The sequence below is a fragment of the Passer montanus genome, unplaced genomic scaffold (genome assembly GCF_014805655.1).
Source record: "Passer montanus isolate IOZ18808 unplaced genomic scaffold, ASM1480565v1 scaffold18, whole genome shotgun sequence".
NCBI classification, from domain to species: domain Eukaryota; kingdom Metazoa; phylum Chordata; class Aves; order Passeriformes; family Passeridae; genus Passer; species Passer montanus.
Window position 1 is genome coordinate 5,583,310 of NW_024365381.1, and position 23,466 is coordinate 5,606,775.

The 23,466-nt window shown below is 42.3% G+C and overlaps 2 protein-coding genes across 3 annotated transcripts in view; both read left to right on the forward strand.

Annotated features, from left to right (window-relative positions):
• The window catches only part of LOC120500414 (neuroendocrine protein 7B2-like), a 44,054-nt gene extending 40,587 nt beyond the window's left edge, over positions 1–3,467 (forward strand). For both annotated transcript variants that reach the window (XM_039705285.1, XM_039705286.1), the window contains one exon: positions 408–3,467. In XM_039705285.1, the coding sequence (XP_039561219.1) occupies positions 408–503 (96 nt within the window). In that variant the 3' untranslated portion in view covers positions 504–3,467. The remainder of the gene's footprint in view (positions 1–407) is intronic.
• An 11,717-nt stretch (positions 3,468–15,184) lies between these two features.
• GREM1 (gremlin 1, DAN family BMP antagonist) lies at positions 15,185–22,815 on the forward strand. The gene is made up of 2 exons (XM_039705549.1): positions 15,185–15,613; positions 22,128–22,815. The coding sequence occupies exon 2, from the start codon at positions 22,129–22,131 to the stop codon at positions 22,681–22,683; it is 555 nt and encodes a 184-aa protein (XP_039561483.1). The 5' UTR covers positions 15,185–15,613; position 22,128; the 3' UTR covers positions 22,684–22,815.
• The last annotated feature ends 651 nt before the right edge of the window (positions 22,816–23,466 follow it).

Here is a 23,466-nt window from a genome sequence, read left to right on the forward strand (position 1 = left end):
AATGTCCATTAGGGGTGGTGATTTCAGCTAAAGCTTACCTGTACTTCTCTAACAAGTCCTGTCCTGCCTCAAGAATTAGGGAGTTAAAGTTGCTACTGCTTCTCTGCTGAGCTGAGGAAAGGAGGAGTGGAGCAAAAAGCCAGTGTTTAATTGAGATTATTCTATATTCCTGATAGTCCTCCTTCATTTGCATTCCTTTCAGTGGATTGGATTAAATTATTGTGGAAAAAAAAAAACAACCACAAAACAAAACACTGGTTGACTTTTAGATATAATCCCTGGAAGCAAGTTTCTCCCATGTCTGTAAATACCTGACAGATAAATACATAAGTATGTTCACTATTCCTAGTTACCTTTTATCTGTTTCCCTGTTTCTAATAAGTTTAAATAATTTTAAATTTTTTCAGAGTGTGAATCCCTATCTGCAAGGACAGCGACTGGATAATGTTGTAGCAAAGAAGTCTGTTCCACAATTTTCAGATGAAGACAAAGGTCCTAAATAAGTACAATAAAAATGAAGGATAAAAACTCATGCCATCCTCCTCTATATCATGATATTGCTTATATATAATAATCTATTAAAATCCTTGTGAATGGCAGCATGCTTATTATTTATATAATTGTAGATGAAAAACAGCTGTATTTATAACAGCATGTTCTCCTAGATGATAGAAGTATGGTTCTGCTTTTTGTTAAGTTATGGTAAAAGGACATTTCTGTTGTTTTTATTTTAGTCATGGAGCAAACTTTAAAAATGTTAGTCATTTCTGATAGCTAATGTGAGGTAAATGGTCTTAATGAGAAACTTGTAAATAGGAAGATGAAAAAAAAAAGCCAAGTCTGACTCCAACATTTAATCTTAAATGTTACTATGTTTGACACATGAAAATTATAGTTTTATGTTTTGTTCACAAATATTGTTACTTAGCAAAGACAAAGTATTTATTTTACGCAGAGAATTTTGGCTTTTGGTCCATTTTAATAAACATTTAAGCAATCTACAAGGTTTGCAATGTGACATTTTCCAAAATACTTCAGAGGCTCATTTGTCTCTGTTGTTGCTGTGCAAATTTAAGAATTAAAGAACTGCTTTTTGACTGTATTCACTGAAATATTTTTCTGTTAGTTTTAATCATCCCATGCCCACAGCTTTCCTGAGCACTTGAACATCTTCCTTCCTTATCAATGGAACTGTTATGTGAAAATTAATCTCCCCTGCTGTTCTTTGTCTTAGTAACTGCAGCATTTATGCATTATAGTGTTGTTAAATTAGAAGTAAAGTTGGAGACATTTGTCTGTGTTAATAAGGTTGTGTCAACAACCTCTGAATCTAAATCCAGGACATGAAGGTCATTACAGTTGATCTTCTGAAAAAATATGCTACTCTAATACCACTCGTAGCTATCATTGCTCTTGAAGTTGTTCTGGGAAGCTTAAACTGCCTTCTTGCCCCTAGGAGATTGAAGAACTTTATATTCCAGAGTTCTCCCTTTCTGAAAGACGAGAACACGGTTGAGTATTGGAACACACATGAATGAAGCACTGGAATTATGGAAAGTAGCATTAGCTTACAGTTGATATGACAAATAATATGAGGGAAATTGTGAGGGAAAAAAAAGTAGTTTCCTTTCCCATCCTATAGAAAGATACAGGGAAATAATGATGCCCTCTTAGAAAAAAGAAAAGAACTAAGAAATTAAGGTTCCTAGCTATATAAAATTAAAGTCAACAGGATGGCACAAGTATGACTGTTCTTGGCATTTGCTTCTCTTGTCCCACCACCACCTAGTTATTTGCAATAAATTATGTATGTAGAGAATTGGGCTTTTCATGCCATATATGGGTACATTGCAAAATTCTTAACATTTTGGAATGGACTATCATGTCTTTCATCATATTTCCTTTAAAAAAATTGAAGAGAAAAATGAATAGTATGTCATAAAGTGGGGTTTATACTCACACAAGACACAGGAATTTCGATGACTCACAGATCTCCTTTGGCTTCCAGCAGCTGGGACAGAATGGGAGCAATCTAGCTGTTCATGTGACAGGACTTGTATTCTCTGTGTCTTAAGCTTACTCTTTTTATCTGCACTCCTGCTCAGTCTTCACACAGGTATCGAAAGCTGCAAAGCTACAAAGATTGCTCCAAAACCAACAAAGAGTCTAATATATAATCATGGCATAAACCTGACATTAAACCCAGTGATGCCCCGTGGCCCAGTGTGTGAAATGGTCCTTCCTTCCATCTAACCCTGCTGCCAGCCACTGGTGGAGCTACAGGCTTCCAGGTAGTTGGAGGCTAGACTGTTATTCTTAAGAAATCAGTGTTTCTTCACATCCTTGACTGTTCCATCAATAGTTCTGAAGTAATCTGAGTACATTCTGTCCTTTTAGCTCCAGTAAAATCCCTTTGAATCACAAAAATGAAACAACCATGACGGAAATTTATTTCATTTTTTAAGCTCTTTTTAAGGACAAGTGCATAATAAAAGGAGATGTGTACAGTACATAGGGGGCTTGAAAATGGAAGGGCAAAGAAGCATTGCTTGCTTAATAGCATCAATAATCCCACATGTAATTTTGTGAAGCACTCCAGGTCACTCCAACCCTGCATGGGGATGTGAAATCCAGCACTGCAGACTGGCCAGAACAGGGATACCTGGCCTGCTGCCTGCATGCCACCAGAGAAGCTGCCCTCCTGTGTATGATAGATCTGCACAGTGCAGGCAAAGGAAAAATACACAATTCAGACCTGGTTTTGCCCTTAAATACAAGCAAAGAAAGAAAGAAAAAAATCTTTACACTGCACAAAACAATGATGTGTCTTACAGGAACTGTCTGCTGGAGCAAGTCAAGTGCGTGGTGGTGAGCAGCTGTCTGCTGAGTTCATCAGGCAGCTTGAGTGTTTCACCAGGAAGACTCAGCAGTACTATTGTGAAATTTTAATAAAATATAGCTATTGCACCATGATAATGAATTTCATTATTCTAATTCCAGTTTCATGACAGAGCTGTCTTTTGGTAGTGGGACTGGCTAGTCCTACTGATTAAAAAAAAAAAAAGAAAAAAAGAAGAAGAAGAAAAAAAACCAAGCAAAAATCCTTATCCCTCCTACTGTTCCAACAACAGTCCAAACATCTATATGTAGTTTTTTAAACAGAATAATCACAGTGCTGGTCTTTCAGAATCAATGAACAAAGATACCAACTATCCTGCCTCACTCAGAGTTCACCAAACCAATATTTACAAGAATGTAAATCGCTGCACAGGTGTAATTGCCCTTTTACCTTTATCATGCATGTGAATTAAGGAGCATGTATATTGATACTGTTGTTTAGAATTTTCATCAAATTAAAACCTTTCAGAGTATTTTAAAATTTGCAAGTGTGTTACTTACCTCTAATGCGTTAAGAGACACAATGTGCTTGAAGGAAGCTATACAAAATAAAGTGTATTGCCCTGAAACATTGGTTTTGTCTGTAAAAGAAATATTTATTACTCTAGTTTAAAAAAAAACACTGTGTAAATGATGAGAGTATTTGATTTGTGACACAAAACTTACTCTGGGGATGCATATGCATACACACACACACATTCATACACTTATCAAAACATAATACAGTCTGATAATAAACTGATTAGTAAAGAATATAATGATGTTAATCCACAGAAGAAAGTAATATAAATATGCTTAGTGAATTGCTAAGGAGGGGAAATTGTGATATACTTCTAATTGCTGGCACATTTGCATTCACCAAATGCACTAAAACCATGCTGCTATTTATGCAGCAGCTCGGGGCAGTCCAAAGAAGCTGGGTACTACTTCTCTGCCAGGATTCCAAGTAAAGCTGACCTGAAGCTTATTTTATCAAAATGTGATGAAGCCTATCTTACCTGTTAAACTGAGGAAGAGCACAGGCAGAAAGATGACTACCAAGTCAATCAGGTTTTTGGCTTTGTCGTCAACAGAGTAACACTCAAACTCCTTTGTTTCCAAATGTCTGTAGTTGGGGAAGCAGACAGTAGCTTTCTCATGATGAAGAGGAGACTTGCCTTCAAATCAGGCCTCTAAACAGTAGCTCTATGGAAGTATTGAAAAGGCTTTGTTTTCATTTTCATGGTGTACAAAAAACTAATTTTTGAACATTTAAATTTCGTGAAAAAAGCCCGTAACAACATCAACCCAAAAAAAACATGGAATCTTCTGCCTATTTACTGGTAAGCTCACTAAACCAGTTCTCACTTCAACTTTTAGGCAATTACTTATTTTTTATTAAATTATCTTTATTCTGAGAAACACAAAAAAGCCCCAAACCCTAGCAGTTATTTGAGTACAATATCTATATTCTAATGCCCCAAAGTTCTCTAAAAGTGGCTGAAATTCAAGTGGGATAGCCTGTATGGGGAAATTCAGTTCTGATTCCTCAACTCAATAGAAAACACCTTTCTACACTGGAAATATAAAATACCACACTGTGACATTTTGTATTTCTAAATGGACAAAACAGACTCATGAAAGAGCAGGTTAGGGCATCCAGAGAAGCACTCGTAATTCACCACTGGTTATTTTTTCCCTTCCTTAATGCTGCAACAGTGACTAAGAGAATTGCAAAACTTTGATTCCAACGAGTAGTGCAATGGATTTATGGACTTGAAAACTGTTATGGCACTTGAAGAAACCTATTTTTAATGCTGCCTAAACCACTGATCACATTTAAAAAAAAAAGAAAGAAGAATTAAAGTAAATTCTTTAAAAGTCAATGATATAACAGATAAGCACAGCTGTTGTAGTTCATGCATAGATCCTGGATATTGGTTCAATCTGCAAAGCCCATGACTGAGCTGACCCAGGACTCTGCATGCCTGGGTAATGTATGTGTGCATAGGTAAAAAAGCAGAAAAGTGTGTCCTGCTTCTGATTCTTTATAGCTTCATCTTGCTAATCTCACAATGTCTACAGCTTTGCTGCAGCCTTTCTGGTGGCTACTGCTCTGAAGTTTTGATGTCTTGAAAGACTCTTTTTCAGGTAGTGTCTTGAGTACGAAGTTATGCAGCAGGCAAGCAATATGTGCCATAATGATACACATTTCTTTCAGTTAAAAATACATCAGTTAGTAGTTGAGGCTATTTTTCAAATTTCTAACCACATTGACTATTTTCTGCTGTGTTTTTACATTCTCAGTACCAACTTTTAAGCCTTCAAAAGGACAAGAACTCTCCACGAAGTTGGAGATAAGGCCTTCATAAACCTATCCTAAAATATCAGCTGCTTGTAAAAAACCCTTTGTGTCTATTTTGTTGTGCATCTGGAGGTTTACAAAACTGGGAATAATTTCCAATTAAAAGATGGGTGCAGAAGTTAAGTGCTGTCTCCAGTAAAGGCCTAAGTACCCACAGCTGGACTTGTGTCCAATGCAAATACCAAAGCCCAAGCACATGCTCCTCAAACCTTGCCTCTCTTTCCTGACTCCTCAGGCAGCTAAAGGCTATGCACAGCTATGCTTTCCTGTAATCATGTACCTCAGGTGCCTGAACTCCTCCTTCTATACATGCCTAGGACTGTTTGAGACTCAGTGAAGCCGCACAGCTCTACACCTATCTCAGTCCTAAACCCAGCCTGAATCCACAGACTTGGCAATTCTTCCCCTATATTCCCTGAGGGAGCAAGCCTGGCAACTGCTCATCTCACACATCTACAGGACCAGGCATTGCACGAAATACCATAGCAGACATAGACAGTTTAATTAAAAAAACTGAAAAGTGTCTGTAAGAGTTATGGCAAAAGAATCAAAGCTCTAATGACACCAGAGAAGGCAATCAAGAATGAACATGATTTGTCACCCTTGTGGTTCATATGACAGGCTGAACACAAGGAAGGACAGGGTAACTGGGCTCCAGCTAGTCATCAAGGAGTGTTTGGGTACCTGATAAAAATACAAGAGTAGTCTGAGATGGCAAAACCAAGCCAACCACCCATCTCCACCCTCCTGAGTAGATGGCTAATTTTGGCTCCTTGTCTTGATTTAATTATTTTCTGCATTGTTGAACAGCTTCAGCAGGGGAGGTTCAGGACTTACACAAACAGGCTGCAGCCTCATGGCTAAGAGGCTGCACCTCTGGAGGCGCTGAACACCTCCAGTGAGTAGACAGACACCTTCTCTTTTCTCATTCCTGAAACACCACCAGCCTCCTTTCACTCACTTTTTATGTATTGTTTTTTTTTTCCTTCGGGAAGATGTATCTAGATGCTACCCAAATTCTTGGAAGAATGCGCTGAACACCTCCAGTGAGTAGACAGACACCTTCTCTTTTCTCATTCCTGAAACCCCACCAGCCTCCTTTCACTCACTTTTTATGTATTGTTTTTTTTTTCCTTCGGGAAGATGTATCTAGATGCTACCCAAATTCTTGGAAGAATGTTACGTTTAGCAAGACTTGGAAACTAGCAAGAGTTCATTTGCTGGACTGTGCATTCTTTATTCTAGTAACTTTAAAAATATCTTTAGATCATTTTGCAACTGTTGAAAAGGAAGCATTTTAAAACTCCACTTCCTTACTCACTGCTAGAATTCCAGTGACAAATCTTGCAATCATTGTAATGTATGGGATTTGCTGACCAAGAGCTGCAGTGAGCCTACAGGACCTTGTTAGTACTCCTGCCATGACATCTCCTTATAGCAAGACGTGCCACATTATAAGCATTTTCAGCCTGAAGTTAAGGCACAACCTTTTTATCCACACTAGCATGACTAATTCTCTTCAAGGTGGTTTCAGGTGGAATTTTCCCTATTAAAATACTCATGTCCAAGTACTGAAGGGTTTTTCAAAGCTTTTACATAAGCTGGTGGCAATGCACTCAAAGCAAGAGGGACCTGGACTCCAAACCAAACAAACAATTTGATTGCAAAAACTAAGTCACAGAAGTACTTGGTTTTACAAAGTACTTCTCTAAGTTAGAAACAAACAAATCACATTTGGTTATGGTGGGGTTTTTTTCCCCTGGGAAGGTGGTTTTGTTACACCTGATTACAGCAGTCACCTCCCCTCCTAATGCACAGAGGCTTCTAAACAAGCTGTCCGATCTCCACAGGATAAAAAAATGCTTTCTGCCTCCAGATAGCCTGTGCCCTCATCTGGATTTATCTCAAGTACCAACTGCATCAAGATAAATCCACTGTACTTTGTCTCTTGTAAGTTTTTACATCATAGCTTTCTTAATGTAAAAACTTCAGCCTATAAGAAAGGCACAGCCAAAAGAACCCATAGTATAGTAATCCCAGAACTTACTACATTAAAAATGAGGGTTTCTTCCTTACCTTGCAGCACAGGAGAATATCCTGTTCATTTATGTTCTCTCTTTTGTCAGATCAGAAGAATAAGAAATGGCTAAGATGCCTTTTTTTTTAGTGTGTCTGATAACTTTAATGACATCAGCTCCCAAAGAGTCTTTCCTCTGTGTTCTAGTATATTTTTAAAAATAAGTAATTTTTTTACTGTGAATTCCTACATTCATTTTGAAACCCTGACAAGAAATAATAATACCTCCTTCACAAGAAGTCTAGTTCCATCTGGTTGAGAACCAAAAAGCCCTGCCACAGTCTGATCTGAAGTGTAATTGATTTGATCACTGGCAATTTAACTTCTTCACTTACGTCTTTAGTGCATTAAGACTTCCTGGGGAGAGGAAAGAAAACTGTTTACACTTTTAGACTTTTTATAAGTGCATCCAAAAGCTCCAAGTGTTTGGAGCCTGATTAATTACAAACACCTAGAGGACTGCTCCCAGTCCTATTTACAGAATCTCTCCTAACATCAAGTGACTTAACACTTTTTCAGGCACTTGGAATCACATGTTGTGAGGGGGGGGAAAAGTCATTCAATCAAACTGCCAATGAAAGCAGCTGGTGGAGAACTGCTGGGCAGTGTGGTTAGCCCCAGAATGTAAGATGACAGTTCTTTCATGGTTCTGAACAGCTCTACAGAAAGGAAGAGTGATGTCTGTTGGAGCTATGTTTGGAGAGTGAAGTAATAAGACTTGAAAAAACTCTAATTAGAATTCAAGATAATGCAAGAAATGAGAGATCAATGAATAAATACCCAACTGCCCTTAGCCAAAAAAGCTAAACAGGATCCTCTTGACAAGGAAACAGAAGAAGCAAAACAGAGCAGTTGTTGGAAATATAAAAAAAAAAGATTTGGCCTTAGGCTCGTGTGTGTAGTTTCCCAGAAGTGATTTTTTTTTGGCAATTTTTGAAAGAGTAAATTTTTGGTAACCATACAGATTAAAAAAAATAGACTATTTTTGTATGTTATTATTATTGTATATCTAATCCTGAAGTCCATAAAGTTTAGCATTTTAATATGCACCCTAACTAGAAAGTTCTTTAACAGGGGAAAGAGCTATATATAAATTATTTCTTTTAGCACGGCTCACCTGACTCAAGTCTCTTGGATCGTTGTGTGTGCTTCACATAATACACTCTGAATAGTTCCACTGAAAACAAAGTCAAGCATCTGGCAAGCCCCTGCAGGATTCAGGTCCGAATCTAAGTTCACCAAAAAAATGAAGTATGTGCACAAATCCACCTTTCTTACCAAAGCACTTAACTATCAGTTTGCGTTTATGTAGATAGTAAAAATATGATGTAAGTCAACCAGCAATCCTTTTAGGAAAAGACAACTGGTTAAACAATTCTTTGTCTGCCTTTAAACTTTTTTTTTTGTCCACAACAGTGAAAACTTGGCATATACACTGGAAATATCCTTTTTTTTTTTTTTTACTGGGGAGAATTACAGAAGTTAAAAGGCCTTCTTCCCTACTAAAAGCATTTAGAAATTTCAAAATGGATGTATTCAAGCACATAGACACAAAGTATGTGAAAGTTAAAAAAGGTTTGTTTCATCTTTCCAGATTGTGTTGAACTCTCAACTCCTCTTATAAATTGCTTATTTCACAAGTTTGGTACCCAATCAGCTTTAAGGACTTAGGCCAAAATGATTCCTTTGAAAACTCTGTTCCCTACTGCAGTTTTATAGGTGGGGAAATGGAGTCAAGAGAAAATTGGTGTGATTGAAACAAAGTAAAGGATGAAGATGGGGGTGAATTTGTCCCTCATACCTGTTCTTGACAGAGAGACCATCTAAATAAAAATGGCAGTGAGGAAGAGTTTCGTTTCTTCCCACCTCCATTAGTATTCTCTCTGAGAAGTGGAGCAACTGATGCTGCAGCAGTACAACTGTTTAACAGAGTTCTTTCCTTCCTGCAATATTTTTGTGACACTGGATTTCAGCTATAAAATGCAGACATTTGAAGTTGTTGTCTCAGATCAAAAAAAAAAAAAGCTTCAGCTCTTTCATTCCTGCAAAGCTACATTTTTTAAAAATCTGTTATTCTGTTTTTACATGGCTATTGCCAGGAAAAGCAAAAAGAACAGATAAGATTTCAATTTTGAAAGGAGGGCAATGGAATAAAAAACCAAAACCAAACCAACCCACAACAAAACAAACCAAAATAAACGCCTTGCAAATCTCCTTACATAATAAAATAGCTTTCCTGTCTCTCTTACTCTTTTTTTGTTTCACTACAGACAAAAGTGGCAGAGTGAGGGAAAAAGCCTAGATAGATCTCTTGACTCTCCAGTACCTACCTCACCCTGCAGACTGACGGGTGTAGCACGGGTGTAGCACAGAACCCCCCACAGGTAACACCCTGAAACACAGGTGGTCACACAACAAGCTGCCCTGCATCACAGCAAGAAAAAAGCAAAAGAGTTTATTTTGCCAGAACTGTGCACGAGATATCTGTTCATGTGTTAAAAGTGTGTGAAATCTGTCTAAGCTGTTGGGACGCAGTAAGGTTCGGGAAAGGAGTTTTGGTTTTCAGTTTTGCAGCATAACTGGGAATTATATTTCATAGCTGTCATATAGTGAAATACGTATGTAAATAGCACATCGAGCCCCTTGGATGTCTCTTTTCATAACTTCCAGTTACAGCTTCATACTGTAAGGGCTTCTGATGTTCATACAAACTCAGTTTGCTTAGCTGAGTCACTTCTCGCATCACGTTGCTCCAGAAGTGCCCTGAAAGCAAAGCATGTCAGCAAACACCTCCTACAGCTTCAGGAGACAAAAGAAACAGAAAAGCAAATGCACAAAGGCAGAGGAATTTTATGACTTTCATTTTCTTGGCAAATTCTTTTATAGTCATCAAGTACAGAAGATGCATCGAAAAATTGTGAAAAATACTTTAAAAAGTTTAGCTTGACATAGGATATTTCTTCATTTGGCATAAAAGTTTATATTTGCTCAGCAATCAAACTTCATCCTAATAAAATAAGCTTTTCTAAATAGCTTTTGAAAAATAGTCACATATGGATTGTATTATGTATGTAGGTGTTTCGAGGCCAGAAAACATATTTTTAGTTTTCTGTCTGCATCACACAGCAGAGTGGAATGCTGGTGGGTGACCATGGCTCCTAGGTGTGGACATCATTACAAGCCCACAACCTGACTCTACATGCAGTATATGCCGAACAAAAAAGCTCTTCAAGCATACCAGGACATCATACTTTTCAGAGCAGAACCCAAGACTTGTAAATTATTTAGATGCTTAAAGATTTTATCATGAACTCATTTATTCATTTATTCTTTTGATTTCTAATGTCCTATTTATGAGGATTTTCAAATTATTCCTAGATCAAGCAATACTTTGAAAGTAAAACTTCATTTTCAAGAAAAAAAACCCAAAACCCCCCCAAAACCAAACAAACAAAACCAAACCAACAACAACAAAAAAAAAAAAAAAAAAAAAAAACACAATACTTTGAAAGTAAACCTTCATTTTCAAGAAAAAAAACCCAAACCCCCCCCAAAACCAAACAAACAAAAACAAACCAACAACAACAACAACAACAACAAAAAAAAAACCAACAACAAAAAACCCACACCAAAAACCAGCCCCAAAATAAGCACTTTTCCCTAATTAATTTTCTCTCATTCAGCTGATGGAAATCTGTATGTTAAAAAGTTGATGTTCTGTCAACATAAATATAAAATACTGCTTTTTCAATAAGTACAGTATTTTCCAACCTCCATTATACAGACATTAATTCTAAAACTCAAGTAAGAGAAGATTAAAATTTTACTTAAAAAGAATCTTGCCAACATGAAGCATAGTTTTAAACTTGATTTTCCAGTATATTTTAAGAGAATTTAACTCAGAATAACCTCAGTTTTTTCTGGTACTACTTTATGAGGCTTGATATGAAGCACGCTACTTAAACTAGAGGGTTTTTTCATATAATCATCTGCAACAGAACAAACAGGAGAGTACCTGCAAAGAATAACAGGCCTGGTATGTCAGTATACCATCTTGAAACCAACATGCACATCTCCTTCCCTCACCTAATGCCAGCTATTAGTTTGCCTATTTAGGTTTGAAATAACAAGCAAAACCCCCATTTTCCTTGCTGGTTTCTAATGAAGGTTTTTATCCATTACTTTTGCATGTGTCTAAAATCACAGGAAACTGGATTCTTTGAGTATCAGTTCTTTTCTACAACAAAACAAGGAGTTCTTCCCATATATAGCACAGAAGCTCACACACCTCAGCAGGAATGTAATGATGGACACTTCCACACGTGGCCCACACAACACACACCACCAATATTTTGCTTTGGCCCCAAGTCATGAATCATTTCTGAGACACTGCTGATCTTATTCACCAAGTCAGGAAGACAGCAGTGTACACCACCAAAAACTCAGCAGGAGCTGAGTCAGTGCTTGCTCTAGACTCACTACAGCTCAGCTAGAAAAGTTACTGCTGTGTTGGTGAGACAAACCAAGCTCCTTTCTCTCCTTAACAGAGGAGTTCAAAATACCAAGCAAAGCAGTTCAGATGTGCCCTGTCTCTGCTGGACAGCTTGCCGTACTTCTGACCTGGAGGAACATGCCTAGAGTGAGAGATACTGGCTTTCTAGGTGTATTAGGGTCAGGTCCTCAGCTGTCATAGATCACTTACTTCTCCCTGAGTCATTAAAAATTATTCCAATTTACTCAAGAAGACGCTCTGGCCCCTGTGAGTTTTGGCTTCTCTGCAAAGGCTTTTAATAAGGTGCCAACTGTCCTGGCACTGAGGATTCTTTGAGTAGCACTCCAAGTTAGCAGTAGCACGCAGGAGCTCAGCCCAATAACATTTTTCTCTGCAAGAATTAAGTACAGCACTTTTTTTAAACTTACACAATTCTTACTGTTCCATTAAAACAAAGAACAACTCACACAGTGAATACCAGCAAGAAATGAGAGAGGAAATAGAATCAACAACAAAAAAAACCCCAAGCAAAACAAGAGCAAGCAGGTAGTTGTAGTTGTCAGGTTCACAGTACACACCACTACCATGCAATGACATTAAAGCTCTTCATCTCAAACCTATACCTATACCACAAAACCATGCACATTTCCATAGGCCTCTTTAATACTAAATAATTAAACAACATTTCCCCATGCATATTCCAGCTCCAGTTAGAAGCCCTGATAAGAATAGACAGAATTTCAAGCCTGGGTATGGTAGGAGGAAGAAGTATTTCCCTTTCAGCACTGGGTGCTTTTTTAAACCAGTCCTTGGTTGGGATCTAACCAGCACAGCTGAAGCTTTGGAGCAAACCCATGGAATGTTTTGTTAAGGATTCCAGCAGAAATAAAGAAATCTTCCAAGCTGGAAATTATTCTGGATACCTGAAAGAATGATGAGGGGAAAACACATCTTTCCCCCTGCCTCCCTCAATCTCAAACAAATAAAAAGAGACTTAACATTTTTTATGTCCTTTTAAAAATATTTTTTAAAAATCTTTACCTTCATTAAGTCCAGATGCAGCTGCAATTATTTATCTTGTTGGTACCCAAATTTATTTTTTGTATTTTTGTGAATGAGCAAGTAAATACTCACAGAAATAATTCTATTTTCCAACTGTCAAAAGAAATCTGAACACTTGTGTTGCTTGACCCAAGGTGCATACTTGAACACTGTGGATTAAGCTAAGAGAAAGAGACCAGATGGGAAGATATGGTATAGGATATTCAGCTCAAGAAAAGGATCTTGATGAGGGAACACAACTTCTACACCAGGACCTGCTTCCTAAAGTGTTTCCTAGTTTGGTTTAAGTCAGAGTGAGAGCTACTCCAGATCACAGCTCTGGCTAGATCCCTGAATGCCGTAAGGCATTAAGTGGACATACCTCCTCTGCCCAGAAATATCATCTAGGAACGGCAATGCCAGAGCGGCATGTAAATGACAAACCAGAAAAACACAGCAGAGAGGCAGCTTGCCTGCAGCAGTGCCTGGAAGTGCCTGCAGTGGCAGCGCCATCGCGGGCACCAAGAGCAGCTCAGCGCGAAGTGCAGAGCAGCGCCCCAGCCTCGCTGGGGCTGGTAATCAGTGAGAGACAGAGAGCAGAGACCGAATAGACCCTTTCAATTCAATACAACTGCTACACAGAAGGAAATGGAAAAGAGCACAAAGTCTGTCAACATACTGAGAGGTGGGAATTGCGACCTTTTCTTTGAAATCACGGAGGAAGGACACCAATTACTTAAAAACAAATAAAATAAAATAAAAACAATAGCACTTTTATGAGTAAAAAACCCTAACCAAACAAAATAATACAAATTCCCTAGGCCTCTCCTTCTATCCATATAGATGTCACTTGCTGTAATTCCTTGCCAGTAATCCTTCCCCCATTAATTGTCTTTGAATTTCAGTGGCTCCTGCACAGCAACTCATTTTCTCTCTCATGCTGCCACCTACCACTGCGCTATGGTGACTTGCCCTGTGACTGAAGTCATTGTTTTAACAAGTTGCCGCTAAATGCGTGTGAATTATTGTGATTGGCCTAATTCACTACCTTGCTAAGCACTCAGGCTCTAAGAGAAGCCGAGTATGGGTCTCAGCAAAGAGCAAGCTACCGCTGTACTGTGGAAGTCAGAAACTTGGCATCTCGCTTAGCTCTGGCATCCCTAATGTAGCAAATCGTTTCATTTAATTCGTCTTCCCCACCTGCAAGTAAAACTACCTCTTAGGTGAGATCCGGGCCTGTCTGAGGTCCCAGGTGGGTGCTGACTGGTGACCGAGGAGGACTGGTTTGATTCACGGGCAGTAACTCGTGCCCCACAGCCAGCAGAGCACGGACCTGCCGGCACCACCTGCAGCGCCCGTGTCCGGGGCAGAGCTTTCCTCCGCGCTGCCTTCTGCTGCGTGATGCCCGCACCTGGAAGGGGCAGCTGACAATTAAGCTCCGTTTAATTAGCAAGCCCAGAGTCAGCCCGTGGTTCAGAGGCTGCTCCTGCCCGCAGCGCCTGTGGGAAGCCCCGCAAGAGACGAGCGCGGGCACTGGAGCGCCTGGAGGACGGGCTCCGGCCGCACTGAGGGAGTGACTGAGGGAGTGCGGGCTCCGCCGGCCTCCAGGGCTCTGCCCCTCGATGCCCCCAGCCCGACGCTGTTCGCAGATTCGGGGTACACCTTCGGGCAGCTGCAGCACAGAGATGTTCCCGGCTACTGCCGGGCCGGGCTGGCTCCGCAAGACACTGGGCCCCCGCTGGTTTCTGCCTATTTTCGGGCGACCCCTGGGACCCCGCGGGGGCTGGCTCGGCGCGGCCGCCCCGCCGGCTCCGCGCTCAGCCTCGGAGGGACGCGCCGCTCCTTCGCCCTCCTCGCCCCTTGAGCTTGAGGAGCCCCCCGCCCCGGGAGACACAGTGATGGGACACCCGAGGTGTCCCACCTCTTGCGGGACACACACACACACACACAAAAAAAAAAAAAAAAAAAAAAAAAAAAAAAAAAAGAAACTCCCCCTTCCCCGCAAAAAAACAAACCATCAGTGATACAGAGCCATGAGCGAGGGATTGCGGATCGGGAGCCATGGTTTCACACCCCTTGCACACGGACATTGCCACAGAGGCTTTTTTCTCCAAAGCTGCGAAATTCCCGGCATACTGCAGAACCTCAGAAGGCCAATTTGCAAGAGGGAGGGCCGCGAAGGTGGCTGCCTCCCTCGGGGCCAAGGCAGGCGGTCAGGGGCTCCCGGCTCATGGGCAGGGAAGCGCCCAGCGTGCACGGAAGGGCGGCGGAGGCGGTGGAGGCGGTGGGAGGGGGGTAGGATTTAATTCTTCTTAACTGCCGCCGCTTAATGGGGATGGAAAATGTGAATTTTCTGTGCATTCCAGGAACAATTCCTTGGGGTGGTGACCTTTAGCACCGATTCTCTGAAGACAGGAAAGTAGTCGAGTGTTTATCTGGATGACTGAAAGCCTTCCCTGGTGGAAGTTTATGGAAGTGTTAAAAGGGGCGGATAACACGGGCTTTGGAGGCGCTTGTCCAATGATCTGGAGGGGCTTGGAGAGCAGATCTCAGCTGGCAGACATTTAAATGGGAGACAGCTCGGCGCTGCTGCAATTTGTAGGCAGGACCCGACATTCTCTCTCTCTATGGACTCCCGGGCAGCTTCGGGCTCCCACGCCACCCGCTCCACCGAGTGACCCACCGCTCAGAGCCCCGCAGAGCCCCAGGCCGCGCCGAGGAGCACCGAGCCGAGCCCCGCCGCGGAGCCGCCGCCGCGCAGGTGAGCTGGGACGCGCCCTCGGCCACTGTCTGTGGGAGGCAAAACTTTAAGCTCTCTGTCCTACCTTCTGAGAGGGGCAAGGGAAGGAGCCGTTCACCGGTGTCTAGCAAAACTCCAGGGCGTCTCGGTTTTGCAGGGGGTGACGCCCGTCCCTCCCGCCCGCGGGAGTGAGGCGCGCCGACCTTTCCGCCGCAGCGCAGGGGATCAGGGCACCGTTACATCTCTTTCCCCTCACAAGCACGGGGACTGCAGAAGCCCCGTTAGCTCTGCCTCTCATCTCCGCCTACAGCATCACTCCCGACAAATTGGATTCGGCGCCCACCCGAGACACGGAAACGTCCCGGCCCGGCCTCTGCACGGAGCGGGGCGGGGGCAGATCCCCAGGTGCCAGCCCCATCCCATCTCGTCCCGCCGAGCTGCCCTCTATGAGGCCGCTCAGCCCGCGGCTCTGTCCTGGCCCGCCTTTGCAAACCTCTGCTCCTCAGAGGAGCGTGCTCCTGGTACCCCAGGAGCTCCCGGGCCGGGGTGCGAGCCGTCCGGGAGACTCGGTGCGTGCCCGCGGCGCCGGGTGCCGCGGAGCGGAGGCTCCGCGCCGGCAGCGCGCCCGGGGCAGCACGGCGCGTCCTTCCCCGCGCAGCCTCGGGCGGGGCGGGACCGCGGCGCGCGGAACGCGGCTCCAGCGCTGCGCTCTCCGCCCAGCCCGCCCACCTGACTCGGAGCCGCGGGAGTTTTGTCGGGCCGACGGCTCCGTGCTTCCGCCGGTCAGCGCTCCCCCTGCCCGCGCTGCCAGGCCGCGCTGCCCGGCCGCAGGAGCGCCGGCCGTGCGGCCCATGCGGCCCCGCGGGCGCGGACGGGCCGCGCTGCGCTCCTCCAGCGGCGCGGCTTGGCGCGCGCCGGCCATGCGGCCCCGCGGGCGCGGACGGGCCGCGCTGCGCTCCTCCAGCGGCGCGGCTTGGCGCAGGGCTTTTCCCTGCCGCAGGACGCCTGCTTGCTTGCCCCGTCTGTTTCAATACGATCCCCCGGGGGCTTGGCAGTCCCTTCTGCGAGTTCGTCCTCGTTGGGTTAAACGAGGTTCTGCGGCCGTGCCCCGTGGGAAGAGCCGGTCGGTGCAGCCAGCCGCCGCCAGGACCGTCCCCGCCCTCGGGGAGCCGCGCCGAGTCGCTCCCGGCCGTGCCAAGCCAAACCAGGCGTGCGGTCTCCCCGCCCTGACGGCAGCCGGCCGTCCCCGGCGCAGCCGGGCTGTCCCGGGTTACCGCGGCACGGCGCGTCCCGCCCCGGCCAGCAGCTGCGGCCTCACTCCTGGGATCCCACTCGCGGCTCCTCTCGGCGAAAGAAGGGCAAGCGAAGCCGCTTTGTGTCACCAGGGCTGAGACACAAACCTCCTTTTGCATAGATGGGGCTCTGAGGCACCGGCGCGCGTTTGGCTCTCCCTGCTGCCGGCAGGAGTTTAGTCGGGCGTTTTGTGAGCGGCGACTTTTGGGTGCAGTGGCAGTGCCCCCCCAGCCTCAGCTGCCTGTGAGCCTAGCCCGGTGACCCGTGAGCTGCAGAAGCGCTTTGCTCCTGCCCCGCTCCTGTCTGAGCCCGGCAAGCCCGGGAAGAACCAGGCGGCGTGCGCTGGGTCCGTGTGTAAGTGACAAAAGGCACCGATGGCCGTGGCTCTCTGCTCCTTCAGCGTTCAGTGCCAACCTGTGCTAAAGCATTTATATTTTTTCTCTCGGCAGTGCTACCCAGAAATGCGTAGCTTCTGCTGAAGACTCTCTTCAGCAAGCACGGCAGGGCAGAGACAGGCGCAAAGCTATCCCGGTTGTTTTCGGGCTCCATGAGGAAATGTGTCTGGGGGGAGTTTGGCGCTAGGAAGCTGCAGCTGTCAGGCTGCCTGGGCGTCTTCAGGCAAGGCAAACTCGGCTTTGGTACCAGCCATGGCCACCATGCTGTTCAGCTTCCCGGGGGTCCCATAGGATGTCCTGCAGAAAAAGAGTTTCTTAAACGGGGAGTTCTCAAGGCTTCAAGGGTTGGTTTGTTTGTTTGTTTGAAAATTGCTGCCTACACTCCTGATATGTCTCAAAACCCTCCATCTGTATGACTCTCAAGAAGAAATTTTCTGAAATGTAAATATATCCAAATTCTATGAAACACAGATGTTAGTTTTGCTCTCTTGATTTCAGAAAAAAAAAAAAAAAAAAGCAGTTTTCTGGGAACTGCCATTACTATGCTTTTTTAATATTTAAAAATACAGATCTATGAACTATGAAAACATTACATAACAGTGTTTCTGCAATTCAGATGTAATATGTGAGGCATAAAATTATTCTGATCCTTTGGGACGTAAACCACTTCTATTTTCACAGTAGTCAAAGGGATTGTGTTTTGTGTCTTTCTTTGGCTTGTATTTGAAGTCCACCAAATAATTGTTGGTTGGTTTTTTTTTTTTAGTTCTTCATCAGATAGTTTTCATGTTTCTTGTGAAGCACAGGAGTCCGTGGCTCTTCATAATATTTTCCTAGTAAAAGGGGTTTACAGATGAAGTTACAGGCCTGTTAAGATCTGTGACAATTCTGCTGTATATTTCCATCCAGATTTTTTAAACAAGTTGTGTTCAGCTAAAAATGTCAGTAGTAACTTTCTAACTCTGCCTAGGAACTCATAGGCAAATTCTGTCTATGAACTGACATGTGGAGACCCTTAATTCATAGCAGAAAATGTATTAATGAAAAAAATTACAACCTAATTGTATGAAATAGTAAGCCTGAAAGCATTTACATTTCTCTCTCAATAGTTGCTAGTATTAATCCACACATTTCTTAATCTGTTTTAGATGATGAGATCTCAGGCTCTAGATAAACCACATATGAAGTGATATGAATGTTAGGGCCCAATTCTGCTCCTGTTTGAAGTCAGCAATAAAACTTCTTTTGGCTTTAGGACTAAGAGCTTACAGATGATGAAAAGTGGAACTCAGCAGTGAAATATGGAAAGAATAGAGTTTTGGAGTATTGTGTTGCTTTTAAAAAATAAATATTACTTCTGCCATATCTCTCTGGATCTGAATGAAATGAGGGCATTGATCATTTTGGTTTTGGTCATCTGTTTGTTCAAAGGATTCTCAAATGAATTCTCCAAAGGATTTCTGGTTATGCCAGTGTAACAGTCAGTTAGTGTCAAGTAATGAAAATTTTGCAGAAACATGGAATATAAGCTTTTACAGCCTGATCTCACAGCTGCAGAGATATAACTTCTGCAGAATTATGACTGTGATGAGGAGAAAAAGCATTTATTTCAGGACATATTTCTCTTCAGTAAAACTTTGGATATGGTAATGCTGATTGTAGTTACTTCTACTGTCCTCTTCTGTGTTTTACTTCTTTCAGTAATAAAAAACCTTCTTAAAGAAACATTCACAATTGCTAACTCATAGATAGATGAACCACTTCACTTCCTAATGTAAGCAAAGGTGTCATCTTCTCTCATAAGCAAAAGCACTGATTGCCCTGGGACCAGAGGTGCTGCAGGATGCCCATACTGCATTTTGGCTGCTTTCCTTCCTGAGGCATATCACCTCATTTTCCTTTGTATTTTTAATTTTAAAAATTAAAATCTTCATTTTAAAATAAATTTTTAATCAGTTATTAAAAAAGGTCCTGCTTAGCTGCTGTGGGGATCTTGAAGTTCACAATATCCCCTTCTGAATTTAACCTGTATTTATTTGTAAATTTCTGGATTACTTTTAGATGTGTGTTTTGGAAGTGACCATAACAAATGTTTCTGCTGAGTAGCTAATTTTCATTTGAGTTACAATTTCTTTTATGAGCATGTAATGCAGCTTCCACCTTTAAGGCTGGAAACCAACCCAGTGAAAAATTACCTTCTTCCCAGTTCAGGATTACACTGAAACACATGCTTGCATTTCCTTAGGGATAAGCATGTGCTTCATAAAGTTGCATGAATCTGGGCCACAGACCTTCCAATAGCATATATCACTATGAAATTTCCCCCAGATTCCCATCCCAGAGTACACCTCATTTTCGTAGGACTAGACCTTACTGTGTCATTGACTGCACGTCTATGGAGGAAAAAAAAAAGAAAACAATGTGTAGCTAATCAGTTTAAAAAATAAAAGTAGTCCAGGTTTTGGAACCTCATCCAAGTTGTGGGACACTAAATAAAATAAACACCTGAAGTTTTCTGGCACTGCTTACAACCTAGCAATTTATTTTCAACTTCATGCAATCACTTTTTTTTTTTTCTTTTAAGACTCTGGCACCATGTTGAGTAAATAAAGTGCATATTAAAATAGGGTGACTAGACACTCACCAGAGAAATAAGAATAGTTTGGGAAGAAATCATTCTGATCTCTTGAAGGAATAAGCAATAGTTAATAATTCTGTGAAAACTTATTTTAAAGAAAAAATTAAAACATGTTTAAATAATATTCAGGTTGTAATAGAGATTAGGAAAAAACAGCAAATGTGAAGTGCAGGCTGACACTTGAAATTATGCTGCATTATTCCTTAATTGGAATTCCCAACTTATTTTTGTCTATATCAAAGCCTTAAGGTTATTAAAATTGTGTGTTCCATACCATGTTTAATTTAGATACTAACAGCAGCCCTTCCAAATTGTCTGTTGGAGTCACCAGTTGTATAATTCTTACACCCCTTCCTTGACTGCCAAACACAGGACATGCTGGTACATAGATTACTGAAAAGAATGTATACATCTATGATATATCAGGAACTCTAGGTGCTCTAAAAAACTGCTGACAAACACTAAAAAATATTAGATCCACAAGCAACTCCTTGAATGTGGTAGAACACCCTATGACATTTTTCTACTTCAGGAATTCCTCTCCCAGTCCATTTGGTGAGAAATGCTGTTTGAACAGTGTAACATTTATTTTCTCCGTGTGACTGGAAAGACCTAATAACTGAGAAATTAGCAGTTATTTTTTACAGCAAATAGTACTTACCCTGAGCCTCTGCTGAGTCTCTAGGTGGCCCTCACAGCACTGGCATTTGGCTGCTTTCCTGCCTAGCTGTGTGGTCTCAGGCAGAGCGGATGAAGCCGTCCAGGACAGTGCCCGTGGTTTCTCGGGTAGTCACACAAGAAGGACTCCTCAATTCAAATGCTATTTTTTTCCATACTGATAAGTCAAACAAGGGATACAACTGCAGCACTCCAAGCAGGTAGAAAACAATTACTTCCTTAACATTTTCTTTTCACAGTCCTTTTCCTTTCCAATGCCTGTGTCTCTTCACAATTTTAGTGTTTTACAGTGGTTTCTTGCAATTATTTGCTCATTTCTGGTGCCTTCTTCCATGCTGCCATGGGGAGGGTCCCTCAGAGACTTATTCCCTCATCTGTATGTCTTGCTACCACATAGCTCCTTTCAGAAAAACTTGGAAACCATGGTGCTTCTGGAAGGGGGAAGTGTGACACTGATGAGTTTCTTCTGTGCTGGTTGGTGTTTTAAGCTGACTGAACAGCCTCAAGAACTCAGATTTGGGAAGCAGCAGAAATGGTGGAAAATAAGGGAAGAAAGTGTAAGTAGGAAAATTATATTCCTACACAATAATTAGGTTTGGAGCAGCCATGCAGTTTTGAAGGACCTGATCTCCACTTAACTGCAGTGAAGTGGTCTTTGTATGACATCAAAGAGTCATACAAACTCTATGATATTTCATGTAATTTACAAAATTCTGCTGTCCTCTGACAACACCATTCTATGTAAAATGAATAAAATTTAGGGATCTGAAAAATTCTTAGCACTGTGATTGCATCTCTATTACTTCAATCAACAATTCAGAGCAATGTGCGAGAGGACATAGTTTGAAATGATAAGACACATCTCTTAACCTGTACCTAAATATTCTTTAATGCTAGTTGCCTGACTTGTTGCACATCTCTCAGCTTAAGCATCATTACACTCAGATACATGGGACCCCTTTAGAGGTGCAATGTGGCACAGGTTGGGAAGCTGTAAAACATGCTGCAGGTGTATACAACATATACATTATATACTGGATATACATTATTCAAGGAGCTGTATAAAGTTTCTGAGTCTGATTAGGAAACAAAAATCTAGACTATATCTGCTGAGACAAAGACTTTAGCCCTCTGGTATTGTAGATGGCTGTGTCATGTAAGTGAATCTTTGTGTAGTATAAAATTCATTACTTCCACCATTGGAAGTCAGGAGCAATCTTCCTATATGTCAGTGAGCTATAAGAAGGGAATGAGAACTAGGGTAATGCACTTGGGAAAAAGAGCTAGAAAAAGATGAAGGACACAAAAACAAAATTTTGTTTGGGCTTACTTTCAATCACTCTATTTGAAAGCTTTTATCACTTGGTAGTTTGGGAACAGCTTTCCAGCTGGTACAGGCTTGAATGCTTATGTTTTATATAAGTGTGTGTGCACACATTTTTTAATGGAGCTGAGAATTTAGTGCATACCTGGCTTCTGTTGATCCTGAAATCCACAACTGTGCTTTATTTCCTCAACTTCCTTCACACAGGATGGTCCGCACACTGTATGCCATCGTTGCCTTGTTTCTTCTGATGGGATTTCTGCTGCCAGCAGCCGAAGGGAGAAAGAGGAATCGTGGATCTCAAGGTGCTATCCCTCCTCCCGTCAAGGATCAGCCCAATGATTCGGAGCAAATGCAGACACAGCAGCAGTCAGGCTCCAGGCATCGAGAGCGGGGAAAAGGCACCTCGATGCCTGCTGAAGAGGTGCTGGAGTCCAGCCAGGAGGCATTGCACATCACTGAGCGCAAGTACCTGAAGCGGGATTGGTGTAAAACCCAGCCCCTCAAACAAACTATCCACGAAGAAGGCTGCAACAGTCGTACCATTATCAACAGGTTCTGCTATGGCCAGTGCAATTCCTTCTATATCCCCAGGCATGTCCGTAAAGAAGAAGGCTCCTTCCAGTCTTGTTCCTTCTGCAAGCCCAAGAAATTCACCACTATGACTGTAACACTCAATTGCCCCGAGCTTCAGCCCCCAAGAAAGAAAAAAAGAATCACCCGAGTTAAGGAGTGCCGGTGTATATCTATTGACTTGGACTAAACTGAGAAAAGCAGCAATTGCACTCTGACTGTATGCAATCACTGCCAGTGTGAGAGTGAGTGGCATGAACTAGCCTACCTTCAAGGCTGGGAAAACTGAAAGGGACCTAGTGAATTACCTAAAACAAGCAAAACCCCCCAAAAAGAAAGAAAAAATTCATATAAGGAAAGGACATGCATGTGTGTGTGTGTAAGGGAGAAAATGGATATGGATGAGCAAATGCGTGAATGTTCACTACAAAAAAACCCCCAAAAAATAGTGGGGTATGAGACATTAAAAAACCCTTAATTACCCATATTCATGAATTAGGTTTCCTAATTCATGTGTATATTCACAATTTTGCCGCTTGCTGGGAAAGTGGAGCTGTGGCTTTTGCGAGTGTTCACCTTTGTGCTATTTGCTTTTACTGTATTACGTGAAACATCAAAGCGAGAGGACAATACATTTCAAAGCATGAATCTATTCTTAAATAAGAAATAGACAAGGAGCAATTTAAAGTGTAGCACAGCCATCACTGAAAATAGAAGCTGTGTTGAGAGTTTGTAACATGCTTCTTCAAAAACATAGCTGTAATCCAAAAGCCGTGTCTGGAGAACAATGGGGGGATGTGGGAGTGCTGAAAAGTCAATATAGGTGGATAGGAAACAGATCTACAGCAACTTAGAAAGCAAAAGGTCAAAGCAAGTAGACAGGGAGAGTACAAAGGGGAGTAGAAAAAGGAAAGGTACATATACAGAGGAAGAGATATTGTCTTCTGTTTACGTTTTGCTTTAATTTATATAC